At 50.0% G+C, this 11,533-nt stretch overlaps 1 protein-coding gene across 1 annotated transcript; it reads right to left on the bottom strand.

The window, feature by feature from the left end:
- Window positions 1-8,200: 8,200 nt before the first annotated feature.
- Window positions 8,201-11,022, bottom strand: GPX1 (glutathione peroxidase 1). The gene is made up of 2 exons (XM_003431234.4): window positions 10,748-11,022; window positions 8,201-8,864 (listed from the first exon to the last, which is right to left on the bottom strand). The coding sequence occupies exons 1-2, from the start codon at window positions 10,973-10,975 to the stop codon at window positions 8,505-8,507; spliced, it is 588 nt and encodes a 195-aa protein (XP_003431282.2). The 5' UTR covers window positions 10,976-11,022; the 3' UTR covers window positions 8,201-8,504.
- Window positions 11,023-11,533: the final 511 nt, after the last annotated feature.

The following is an 11,533-nucleotide window of genomic DNA, read 5'->3' as shown; positions in this document are numbered from 1 at the left end:
ATCTCCCACTCCCTTCTGCGTCGCCCTGACTCACTCCCTTTGCTCTCTCCCACCCCCAGCCCCACAGCACTTCGTTCATTCAATCGTACTTACTGAGCACTTACTGTGTGCAGAGCAATGTACTAAGCGCTTGGAATGTACAAACCGGCAACAGAGACAATCCCTGCCCAACAACGGGCTCACGGTCTAAATGTACATATCTCTAATTTTATTTATCTGTACTGATGTCTGACTGCCCCCCTCTAGACTGTGAACTCACTGTGGGCGGAGAATGTCACCGTTTATTGTTGTATTGTACTTTCTCAAGTGCTGAGTACAGTGCTCTGCACACAGTAAGCACTTAATAAAGACTATTGAATGAATGAATGAAGTGTCTGAGAGTGTCGTGGGAGGAACCATTTAGGGTCTGAATCACCTACCACTAGCAGGCTACGGACATTCCACAGCTGTCTGGGGAGGGACCAGTTGGTTTTATACAGAAGTTGAACCTTGCATAATCCAAATTTATACAGTTTACTTAACCCACTCTTCCCTTCTTGAGTAACATGGGAATTCCCTTGCATAACCCTGTATCTATTTCCCCAGAACCTATGAAAGAAAATCAGGTTTTCATATCAAGTAAAATCAAAAAATAAATAAATAAATGGTGGTATTTGTTAAGCACTTACTATGTGCAAAGCACTGTTCTAAGCGCTAGGGGATACAAGGTGATCAGGTTGTCCCACGTGGGACTCACAGTTTTAATCTGAGGCACGGAGAAGTTAAGTGACTTGCTCAAAGTCACACAGCTGGCAAGTGGCGGAGCTGGAATTAGAGCCCACAACCTCTGACTCCCAAGCCCGGGCTCTTTCCATTGAGCCACGCTGCTTCTCAAAGTAGAAAGCATTTGTTCTGCCCTACAGTTAACAAGTGCCGGGAAGCAGCACGACCTAGTGGAAAGAGCACGGGCCTGGGAGTCAGGGGATCCGGGTTCTAATCCCACAGTGCTACTTGTCTGCTGTGTGACCTTGGCCAAGTCACTTAACTGCTCTGTGTCCGTTTCCTCAACTGTAAAATGGGGATTCAATACCTGTTCTCCCTCCTAATTAAATGGCGAGCCCCGTTTGGGACAGGGACTGTGTCCAACCTGACTGATTTGTATCTCTCCCAACACTTAACACATAGTAAGCACTTAACGAGCACTATTTTTTTTAAAAAAAGCTTCAGTTACCTCTATATTTGCAAATTGTTCTTCCAGTGCAGAGTTGGGAACAACTACATAGATGGGGGAGGAGAAGGGAGCATTTCCTCTTTCCCCTAATCAGATTTGAGAGACATAAACTGGGGTGGGGGTGGGGTAAAGCACATTCACATTTATGAGACATTCATTCATTCATTCAATAGTATTTATTGAGCGCTTACTATGTGCAGAGCACTGTACTAAGCGCTTGGAATGTACAAATCGGCAACAGATACAGTCCCTGCCCTTTGACCGGCTTACGGTCTAATCGGGGGGAGACGGGCAGACGAGAACAATGGCAATAAATAGAGTCAAGGGGAAGAACATCTCATAAAACCAATGGCAAATAAATAAAATCAGGGTTAATGTACATCTCATTAAACATAATAGGGTGATGAAGATATATACTGTTGAGCGGACGAGTACAGTGCTGAGGGGGTGGGACGGGAGAGGGGGAGGAGCATAGGGAAAGGGGGGAGAAGAGGGTTTAGCTGCCGAGAGGTGAAGGGGGGGTAGAGGAGCAGAGGGAAAAAAGGGGGGAGCTCAGTCTGGGAAGGCCTCTCGGAGGAGGTGAGCTTTAAGTAGGGATTTGAAGAGGGGAAGAGAATTAGATTGTCTGAGGTGAAGAGGGAGGGCCTTCCGGGACCGCGGGAGGACGTGGCCCAGGGGTCGACGGCGGGATAGGCGAGACGGAGGGACGGTGAGGAGGTGGGCGGCAGAGGAGCGGAGCGTGCGGGGTGGGCGGTAGAAAGAGAGAAGGGAGGAGAGGTAGGAAGGGGCAAGGTGATGGAGAGCCTTGAAGCCTAAAGTGAGGAGTTTTTGTTTGGAGCGGAGGTTGAAAGGCAACCACTGGAGGTTTTTAAAAAGGGGAGTGACATGCCCAGAGCGTCTCTGCAGGAAGATGAGCCAGGCAGCGGAGTGAAGAATAGACTGGAGCGGGGCGAGAGAGGAGGAAGGGAGATCAGAGAGAAGGCTGACAAAGTAGTCTAGCCGGGATATTACGAGAGCCCGTAGCAGTAAGGTAGCCGTTTGGGTGGAGAGGAAAGGGTGGATCTTGGCGATATTATAAAGGTGAGACCGGCAGGTCTTGGTAACGGATCGGATGTGTGGGGTGAACGAGAGAGACGAGTCACAGATGACCCCGAGGTTGCGGGCCTGAGAGACGGGAAGGATGGTCGTACCATCCTTCTATTTATTGCCATTGTTCTTGTCTGCCTGTCTCCCCCGATTAGACTGTAAGCCTGTCAAAGGGCAAGGACTGTATCTGTTGCCGATTTGTACATTCCAAGCGCTTAGTACAGTTCTCTGCACATAGTAAGCGCTCTATAAATACCATTGAATGAATGAATGAATGAATGTCTCATAAATGTGAATGTGCTTTACCCCCCCCACCCCATCCACGGTGATAGGGAAGTCTGGGAGAGGACCGGGCTTGGGAGGGAAGATGAGGACTCACAAGGTATACGGATTTACAAAAAGATGCAGGCATACCTGCAGGGAGATATGCAAACACCACACAATCAATACAAACAACAAACCATCAGATGTATGCGCAAACTCAAACACTTGGAGAAAAGCAGAAAAAAAAAAAGACCCAGAGGCAGACAAACTCATAAACACAAGCACCGAATTGCATATAGATAGGGAGTGGATTTTTCGGGTTAAAAATATCTAACTCAGGAGGTAATTATAGAATGTTTTTATTTGGGTAAAAACTGGGTTTAAAATTTCAATAATTGGGGATTTTAGTTTGGCAATCACCATACAGGGCTATTTGCATGGCAAGCTTCTGACCTCCATCATCTCAGCTACTGGGATCAGACTCCATCAGATCAGAAGCAGTGTGGTTTAGTGGAAAGAGCACAGGCTTGGGAGTCAGAGGTCGTGGGTTCTAATCCCGGCTCTGCCACTTGTCGGCTTTGTGACTTTGGGCAAGTCACTTCACTTCTCTGTGCTTCAGTCACCTTATCTGTAAAATGGGGATTAAGACTGTGAGCCCCACATGGGGCAACCTGATTACCTTGTATCTACTCCAGCGCTTAGAACAGTGGTTGGCACATAGTAAGTGCTTAATAAATACCATCATCATCATCAATCCAAAACTTAAAAATACCCAGATTTTAATTTTGAGGGGAAGGCTCTACACTGGAGTGAAAAGACTGATGACACTCACACAAGAGACTAACAGAAATTTACTGCTGGTGCCAATTACCCAAGAAAACTTCAGAATGTTTACCAAGTGGGGAGAAGGGAAATTCCCTAGAAAAAGCAAAGGAACAAACAAAACAACTACTGTTTACGATGCACTGATGTATTTAAAAATGATTAAACCTCCCAGATTGCTCATTCCAAAGTTCATGTTGAGTCTATTGACATCAATGGAGATACTGATGATTCATCATACACGCATGCTAAATTGATTTAAGACCACTGTGACTGCATGGGGATGGGTTAATACATCGATTTAAGCCCATTTTCACAGTGGAAAATTAGGGTTAGCCCTAATTAAAAAAAAAAGAATCGGGGCTGTGAAATCAGGTTAAATTGGGTAATGTGGCATTGAAGCAGCATGGCACAGTGGATAGAGCATGGGCCTGGGAGTCAGAAGGTCATGAGTTCTAATCTCGGCTCTTCCACTTGTCTGTGTGACCTTAGGCAAGTCACTTCACTTCTCTGAGCCTCAGTGACCTCATCTGTAAAATGGGGATTGAAACCGTGAGCCCCACGTAGGGGTTCCTCAAGGGTCAATTCTTGGCCCTCTTCTGTTCTCCATCTATACTCACTCTCTTGGTGAACTCATTCACTCCCACGGCTTCAACTATCATCTCTACGCTGATGACACCCAAATCTACTTCTCCTCCCCTTTTCTCTCCTCCTCCCTCCAGGCTCGTATCTCCTCCTGCCTCCAGGATGTCTCCACCTGGATGTCTGCCCGCCACCTAAAATTCAACATGTCTAAAACTGAGCTCCTTATCTTCCCTCCCAAACCCTGTCCTCTCCCTGACTTCCCCGTCACTGTGGATGGTACGACCATCCTTCCCATCTCACAGGCCCGCAATCTTGGTGTCATCCTTGACTCAGCTCTCTCATTCACCCCACACATCCAATCCATCACCAACACCTGCCAGTCTCACCTTCAGAATATCGCCAAGATCCGCCCTTTCCTCTACATCCAAACTGCTATCCTGCTGGTACAAGCTCTCATAATATCCCAACTGGATTATTGTGTCAGCCTCCTCTTGGATCTCCCTTCCTCCTGTCTCTCCCCACTCCAGTCTATTCTTCATTCTGCTGCCCGTATCATCTTCCTACAGAAACGCTCTGGGCATGTCACTCCTCTCCTCAAAAACCTCCAGTGGTTGCCTATCAACCTTCCCACAAAACAAAAACTCCTCACTCTTGGCTTCAAAGCTCTCCATCACCTTGCCCTCACCTCACCTCCCTTCTCTCTTTCTACCGCCCACCCCGTACACTCCGCTCCTCTGCCTCTCACCTCCTCACCGACCCCCGTTCATGCCTACCCCGCCATCGACCCCTGGTTCGTGTCCTAACGCTGTCCTGGAATGCCCTCCCTCCTCACCTCCACCAAACTAACTCTCCTCCTCTTCAAAGCCCTACTGAGAGCTCACTTCCTCCAGGAGGCCTTCCCAGACTGAGGCCCCTTTCCCTCTGCTCCCCCTCCTTTCCCCCCCCCACCCTCTGCTCTTCCCCCTTCCCCTCAGCACTGTGCTCATTTGTATATATTATTACCCTATTTATTTTGTTAATGAGGTATATATCTCCTTGATTCTATTTATCTTGATGTTGTCATCTTGTTTTTGTTTTGTTCTGTTTTGCTTTGCCGTCTGTCTCCCCCGTTTAGACTGTGAGCCCTTCACTGGGCAGGGATTGTCTCTTATCTGTTGCCGAATTGTACATTCCAAGCCCTTAGTACAGTGCTCTGCACATCGTAAACGCTCAATACATTCCAAGCCCTTAGTACAGTGCTCTGCATATCGTAAACGCTCAATAAATACTATTGAAGGAATGAATGAATGACAGGGACGGTGTCCAACTCGATTTACTCGCATCCACCCCCATGCTGAGTACAGTGCCTGGCACATAGTAAGCGCTTAACAAATACCATAGTTATCATTATCATTTATTAGTCCCTCTAGACTGTAAGCTCTTTGTGGGCAGGGAATATGTCTATTTTATATTGCACTCTTCCAAGCGTTGAGTCCAGTGTTCTGCACACAGTGAGCACTCAGTAAACACCTCTGATGATATATGAACTTTTAATAATATGCCCCCTGTCACTTAGCCACTTTTTATGAATTATAATTTGTCCATGAATTGTTCTCCACTCCTAGACTCTAACATGTCTGTGGGCAGAGGATCTTGTCTTAACAAATAGCTGTTGATGATGATAAAAGACTTACTTCCTCCAGGTTTCCTTGAAACTAAATAAGCGCACAAAAGAAATCATGTGACAGAGACAGGAGTTGTGCAAGAGGTCTCTGGCCTCCTTTATCAGATTGAATTTCATCCCAGAAAAACCACCCACGGGAAAGCGCTTGCATGAAAGCTTCCAAACCTAAAGATGGGTCACCCTGGCTCCTTTAATTCTCTGGAGAACTCGGAATAAGAGATCCATTCTTGTCTCCACAAAAATCTTTAAAAAGGCAAAAGGAAACTTTCCTCATCCCTGAAGAGTACAGCTGGGATCCATTAAACGCTTCCCAGTTAAAGGATTAGACAACTTTTTATCTGCTCCTGTGGCTTTTAGGCTCTGTATCGTTGTTCTCACTTCCCAGACTCCAGAGCGCCCCTGCCATCCCAAAGGGGAGAAGTTGAACATTTTAGACCAAAGGCAAAAAGCAGTTGCCCCCGAGCCCCGACCCACCCGCTTCCCCTTCGGCCTCTCCCCGGAATTGCCCCAGGCAACAACTAGCAAATTTAGAGGAGCGTGATTTAGTGTTACAGGCCCTCAGTTCTAATCTCGGCTCTGCCACTTGTCTGCTGCGTGACCTTGGGCAAGTCACTTCATGGAATCAGCATGGCGTAATGGATAGAGCACGGGCCTGGGAATCAGAAGGTCATGAGTTCCAATCCCAGCTCCGGCCCATGCCTGCTGTGTGACCGTAGACAAGTCACTTCACTTCTCTGTGCTTCAGCTCCCACATCTGTAAAATGGGGATTGAGACTGGGAGACAGGGACTGTGCCCAACCCGATTTGCTCGCATCTGCCCCAGCATTTAGTACAGTGCCTGGCGCACAGTAAGCACTAAACAAATACCACGTAACTTCTCCGGGCCTCAGTTACCTAATCTGTAAAATGGGGATAAGTGTGAGCACCATGTGGGCCAGGGACCGTGTCCAACCTGATTAACTTGTATCTACCCCAGGCCTTAGAACAGTGCTTGGCACATAGTAAGCGCTTAACAAGTACTAGTATTGGGCTTGTGCTGGGGTAAGTGGCCGGCTGTTCCACTTTCCCCTACCCCGAATGCGTGTGGAGATGGGTTCGAGTTAGATTAGGGCAATCCAAGAGTAGAGTAAATGGTCTCCCCTTTGCTGGGATGCTGCTGTTTTATCTCACCCATGTGGTTGGGCTTCTCCTTAACTTCCCCCCGGGAGACTGAAACTCCTTCAGAGAATGCAGGCTAAGGCCTGGGGGCCAACTGGGAGCAGGGATGCCATGTGTAGGATCTGTACAAGTTTCCCACTTTTTTTTTTTTTAAAGTCAGTTGAAGCTGTGCTTTGTCCCGCAGGGGACATGAAATTGGACAGAGTCCCTTAGTGTGTATGCAACCTTTCCCTCATTTTCGTAATTATTTCATTCTCACAGTGTAAATGGAAGAGAGAGAAATGTAGAATCAGCAAGACAAGGGAAAGATAGGGATTTTGTTTTAAGCATTGGCAACTGTTTGCATCATAACTATGTCGGGAGCATTGGCGAGTTCATATCTCCCAGTGGGCTTGATAAGCAGCACGACCTAGTGGTTGGAGCATGGGATCGGGAGTCAGGTCATGGGTTCTAATCTCCACTCCGCCACTTATCTGCTGTGTGACCTTGGGCAAGTCGCTTCACTTCTCTGGGCCTCAGTTTCCTCATCTGGAAAATGGGGATTGAGACCCTGAGCCCCATGTGGCAGAGGGACTGTGTCCAACCCGATTTGCTTGTATCCCCCCCAGCGCTTAGTACAGTGTCTGGTGCAAAGTAAGCACTTAAATGCGATTCTTCTTATTATTACTGTAACCTGCAAGCACTTGCTAGCCATCCCATCTTCAGCATTTCTGTACGTGTTCTGCCATTTTCCTGATCTGTAACAGAGGCGATTCGCTGCTGCCTAGGTTATCTGAAGGGAACCGGCTGAGTGGGGCGGTGCTGCTGTTCACTCTGCAGAAAGTGGTCAGGCAGATTATGAAGTGTCATCTTCATCATCGATTGCTTCTTCGAGCGGGGGGGGAGGAAACCAGCCACCAGTTAGAAGAATTTGCCTTCCACTGTCAAGTCAGAGAACCAGGATATTTGGGGAAGGCAAAAGGAGGGTAGGAGAAGGTGCGGTTCAAGCAGAACTATGCTAAACAAGTAGCATGGCCTGGTGCAAAGAGCATGACCTAGGGAGTCAGAGAACCCAGCTCTGCCACTTGCCTGCCATGTGACCTCGGGCAGGTCTTTGTGCCATGGGGATTAAAATCCTCCTCCCTCTAACTTGGACTGTGAACTCCATGTGGGCCAGGGGCAGAGTCCAAGATGACTATCTTGTGTCTACCTCATGGCTTAGTATAGTGGTGGTGCTCAACAGCTACCACCAAAAAAAAAAAAGAGAGAGTGGGCGAGGATGGAAAGAGGAAATATTTAACTAGAAGATAAGATGGAAATAAATAATACTTGCTCCTCCCTCAGCTGGCCCAGCAGAGGAAGTAAGAAGCCACAATTAGTTTCAGATGTAAAATAGAGACACACATGCACAAACACACACACATGTACACAGCCATGCTTCACTCTGCAGCTTTATTAAGAGAAAGCCTTTGGTTACAGTGACAGATTGAGGACTGTAGCTGGTCTGGTACGCTGCTACCTAATGCACATGGAGTTTCCTCAGGATCCATCAAGTGCTCTTCCGTAAAGGTTTAGAAGGAGCACCATCATAAATGAGATCTCCCCCATGGGCAAATAGCACCGTACCAGCAGACAGACAGCTCATCTGTCTCCGAGAAAGCAATCAGCTCAAAGGGCTAGCCATCAGAGGCTGTGAAGCCAGGGCTAAGGAATAACTGGAAATGCTCTGAAAGTAGCTTAACCTTCCCTGGACATCTGACCAAGAAGCACCTCTATATCTTCTTTAATATTGATGGTTTCAAAGCGCCTGCTGTACCTCTTCACTGGCACGCCATCGGGACCGACAAGGAACTTCTCAAAATTCCAGGAGATGTCATTCCTGCACACCGGAGACCAGGTGATGAACTTCGGGTCATTCATCAGAGATGTCGGGTCATCACTTGGAGTCGGCAGCGACTCCCTCAGGAAAGCAAAGAGTGGATGTGCTTTCTCCCCATTCACCTCACACTTTTCAAACATCGTGAAGTTAGGCTCAAACCCGTTCCCTGGCCGGACATACTTCAGGGAATTCAGAATCTCTTCGTTCTTGGCATTTTCCTGAAGAAGAACGGAACGGTTTATTACTCACTCCTCACGGCTACTCTATTAATCCCAATGTAGCGCAGGGATGTGGAAAAGGTAAGCGACTCTCTCGGTGACGTGGTGCATCAGCAGAACGCAAAGGACGGAATCCAGGAGTTGGGATGTCTCCAAAATGACCGTGTACCCCACGGCCTAATCTGGCGGCAAACTTTGGCTCCGAGTCAGCCTATCGGTTCTCACTGCCTGTGCTTCTTGCCAACCGTCACCCCCTGCTCCGTTCAGGCAGATGCCCTGCCCGCCCAACCTCTGGTGCAGAGGCGCCCGCCCACTGCCTCTCACGGGCCTTTCCGCCATCTGCTTCCGATGCCCTCCTCCACGCTGTCCCCGACGAAGCTGAGCTCAATTCAGATGCCCCAGGAATTCTTTTACCTCCACTCCTTTTCCCTACCCGTGAGGATGGAGTATGGGTCTGTACCTATCCTTAAACTCCGTTGCTCCCCCCTACCTGGAATTTATTTTAACGTCGGTCTCCTCCGCTAGACTAAGCAAATCGAGGGCAGGAATTCAGTCTACCAACTCGACTGTACTCCCCAAGTGCTCAGAGCAAGGCTCTGCTCGCCGTAAGTGCTCGACAAATATCCTCCATCGACTGCCCTATTGCTTTTATTTTTATTTAGCCCCGTGACTACACACCGGCTAGATAGGTTTATTTTATTAACTTAGTCCTCCAGATTGTAAGCTCGTCGTGGGCAGGGAATGGGTCCTACCGACTGTTCGGTACTCTCCCAAGCGCTCAGTACAGTGTTGGGCACACAGTAGGCGCTCAATAGATACCACTGATGACCCCCTCTCGATTGCAAACCTTTTGAGGGCAGGCATCTTCTTTGCACCCTGCAGCCCCTGATTTTGCAACCGCAGGAGAAGCTCAGAAAGTTTTCTTTCGATCATTTGATAACTCAGATAACTATTCGATAACTACTTTGGGAGAAGTGGAAAACACGGCTCGACTGGGGCAGAAGTATTTCGGAGTCACGTTTCCTCTTGCGACACACCGTATAGGCCAGAGTCCTTGGGATACGATGGCGGCCGCCCTCTGCTCTGGAAAAAGTGCCTAGGTCTGCACATCCTGGGAAGCAGTGGAGCGTAGAGATCGGGGCCTGTGAAGTCCTCAACGAACGGGTGACCGGGGGCACGGGGATGCGCCCCCCAAGAACAGGTCAAGGGTTCTATCCTAAGGAATGAGTCGTGCAGTGCCACTTATGTGGTACAGTCCTCTAGACTGTAAGTTCGTTTGGGGCAGGGAACGTGTCTCTCTACTCTGCTGTACTCTCCCAAGCGCTCGGTACAGTGCTCTACACCCGGTAGGCGTTCAATAAATACCGCCGATGATGAGTTGAAACTGCACTCGGTCCCTAATCGGGTCCATCGGAAGCCCTCCGGAGGGAGGGGAGGCCCAGTTCCTAGATCCCGCTAAAGAATTGAAACGCCACTTCAGGGACCTGGCCAACCTGCGGGGCTCAGTGGCAAGAGCCCGGGCTTGGGAGTCAGAGGTGTTGGGTTCGAATCCCGGCTCCGCCGCTTGTCAGTTGGGTGACCTCACTTCTCTGGGCCTCAGTTCCCTCATCTGGAAAATGGGGATGAACCTTATTACCTTGTCTCTCCCCTAGCGCTTAGAACACAGTAAGCGCTTAACAAATACCAACGTGCCATCCCAACTTCAATAGCCACCCCATACTAGCTGGTGTGATCCTTGGGCGAGCCATCGGGGTGGGGGTGGGGGGCGAGGGCGGGCTCGGCCTGGGGCCGGCGGGCCCCGAAGGGAGGGAGGAAGCGGATCAGCGGCGGCGGCGGCGCCAACACGGGACCTAGAAAGTCTCCGGGGGCAACCTCTCCCTCACCTGATGGCCAAACTGGTTGCAGGGGAAGCCGAGCACGGCGAGTCCGCGGGGCCCGTAGAGGCTCTGCAGCTCGTTCATCTGGGTGTAGTCCCGGACCGTTGTGCCTCAGAGCGACGCCACGTTCTCGATGAGCAGCACTTTACCCCGCAGGGCGGCCAGGCTGAAGGGCTCGCCGCTGCGGAGCAGCCGGCCCGAAAACCCGTACACGGAGTTGGGGGACGCGCACATGGTCTCGGCAAGAGGAGGAAGAGCGGGCCGAACGACGAGGAGCTAGCGGGCGAGCCGCTCGGCCTTTTAAAGGCGGAGCCGGGGGTCACGTGAAACGCCCCCCTCCCCATCCTTCCGCTATTGTCCGGGCAGGGAGGGAGCCGGGCGGGGGGCGGAGGGGGAGGAAGCCGCACCCAACTCCCGCCCTTCCCGGGCGCCCGGTGTGTGTATGTGTGTGTTTGGAGGGGGTGCTGCCACTGGAGGAAGTCATGGGGGCCGGTCAGGGCAGGCCCCTCCGCGCTAAGGCCTGCTTCTCTGGCTCCGGAGCCGGCCGGGAGGGCTGGCGTTCTCTCCCCTCTTCAAACTGGGGGGAGCGACGTGTTCCCAGAACCAGAACCACTCGCTCCTTCTGGAGCCGCCCCCCTCCCACTTTCGTTTCGCCTCAGTGTAACACCGATCCTTCGGAAGGAACCCCCCCTTCCCCCTTCCCCTCCAGCACTGTGCTCATTTGTCTATATTATTTATTACCCTATTTCTTTTGTTAATGAGGTGTACACCCCCTCGATTCTATTTATCGTG

The sequence above is a fragment of the Ornithorhynchus anatinus genome, chromosome X1 (genome assembly GCF_004115215.2).
Source record: "Ornithorhynchus anatinus isolate Pmale09 chromosome X1, mOrnAna1.pri.v4, whole genome shotgun sequence".
In the NCBI taxonomy this organism is placed as follows: domain Eukaryota; kingdom Metazoa; phylum Chordata; class Mammalia; order Monotremata; family Ornithorhynchidae; genus Ornithorhynchus; species Ornithorhynchus anatinus.
The sequence above is the reverse complement of the archived record's forward strand: the minus strand, read 5'-3'. Positions and strand labels throughout refer to the sequence as shown.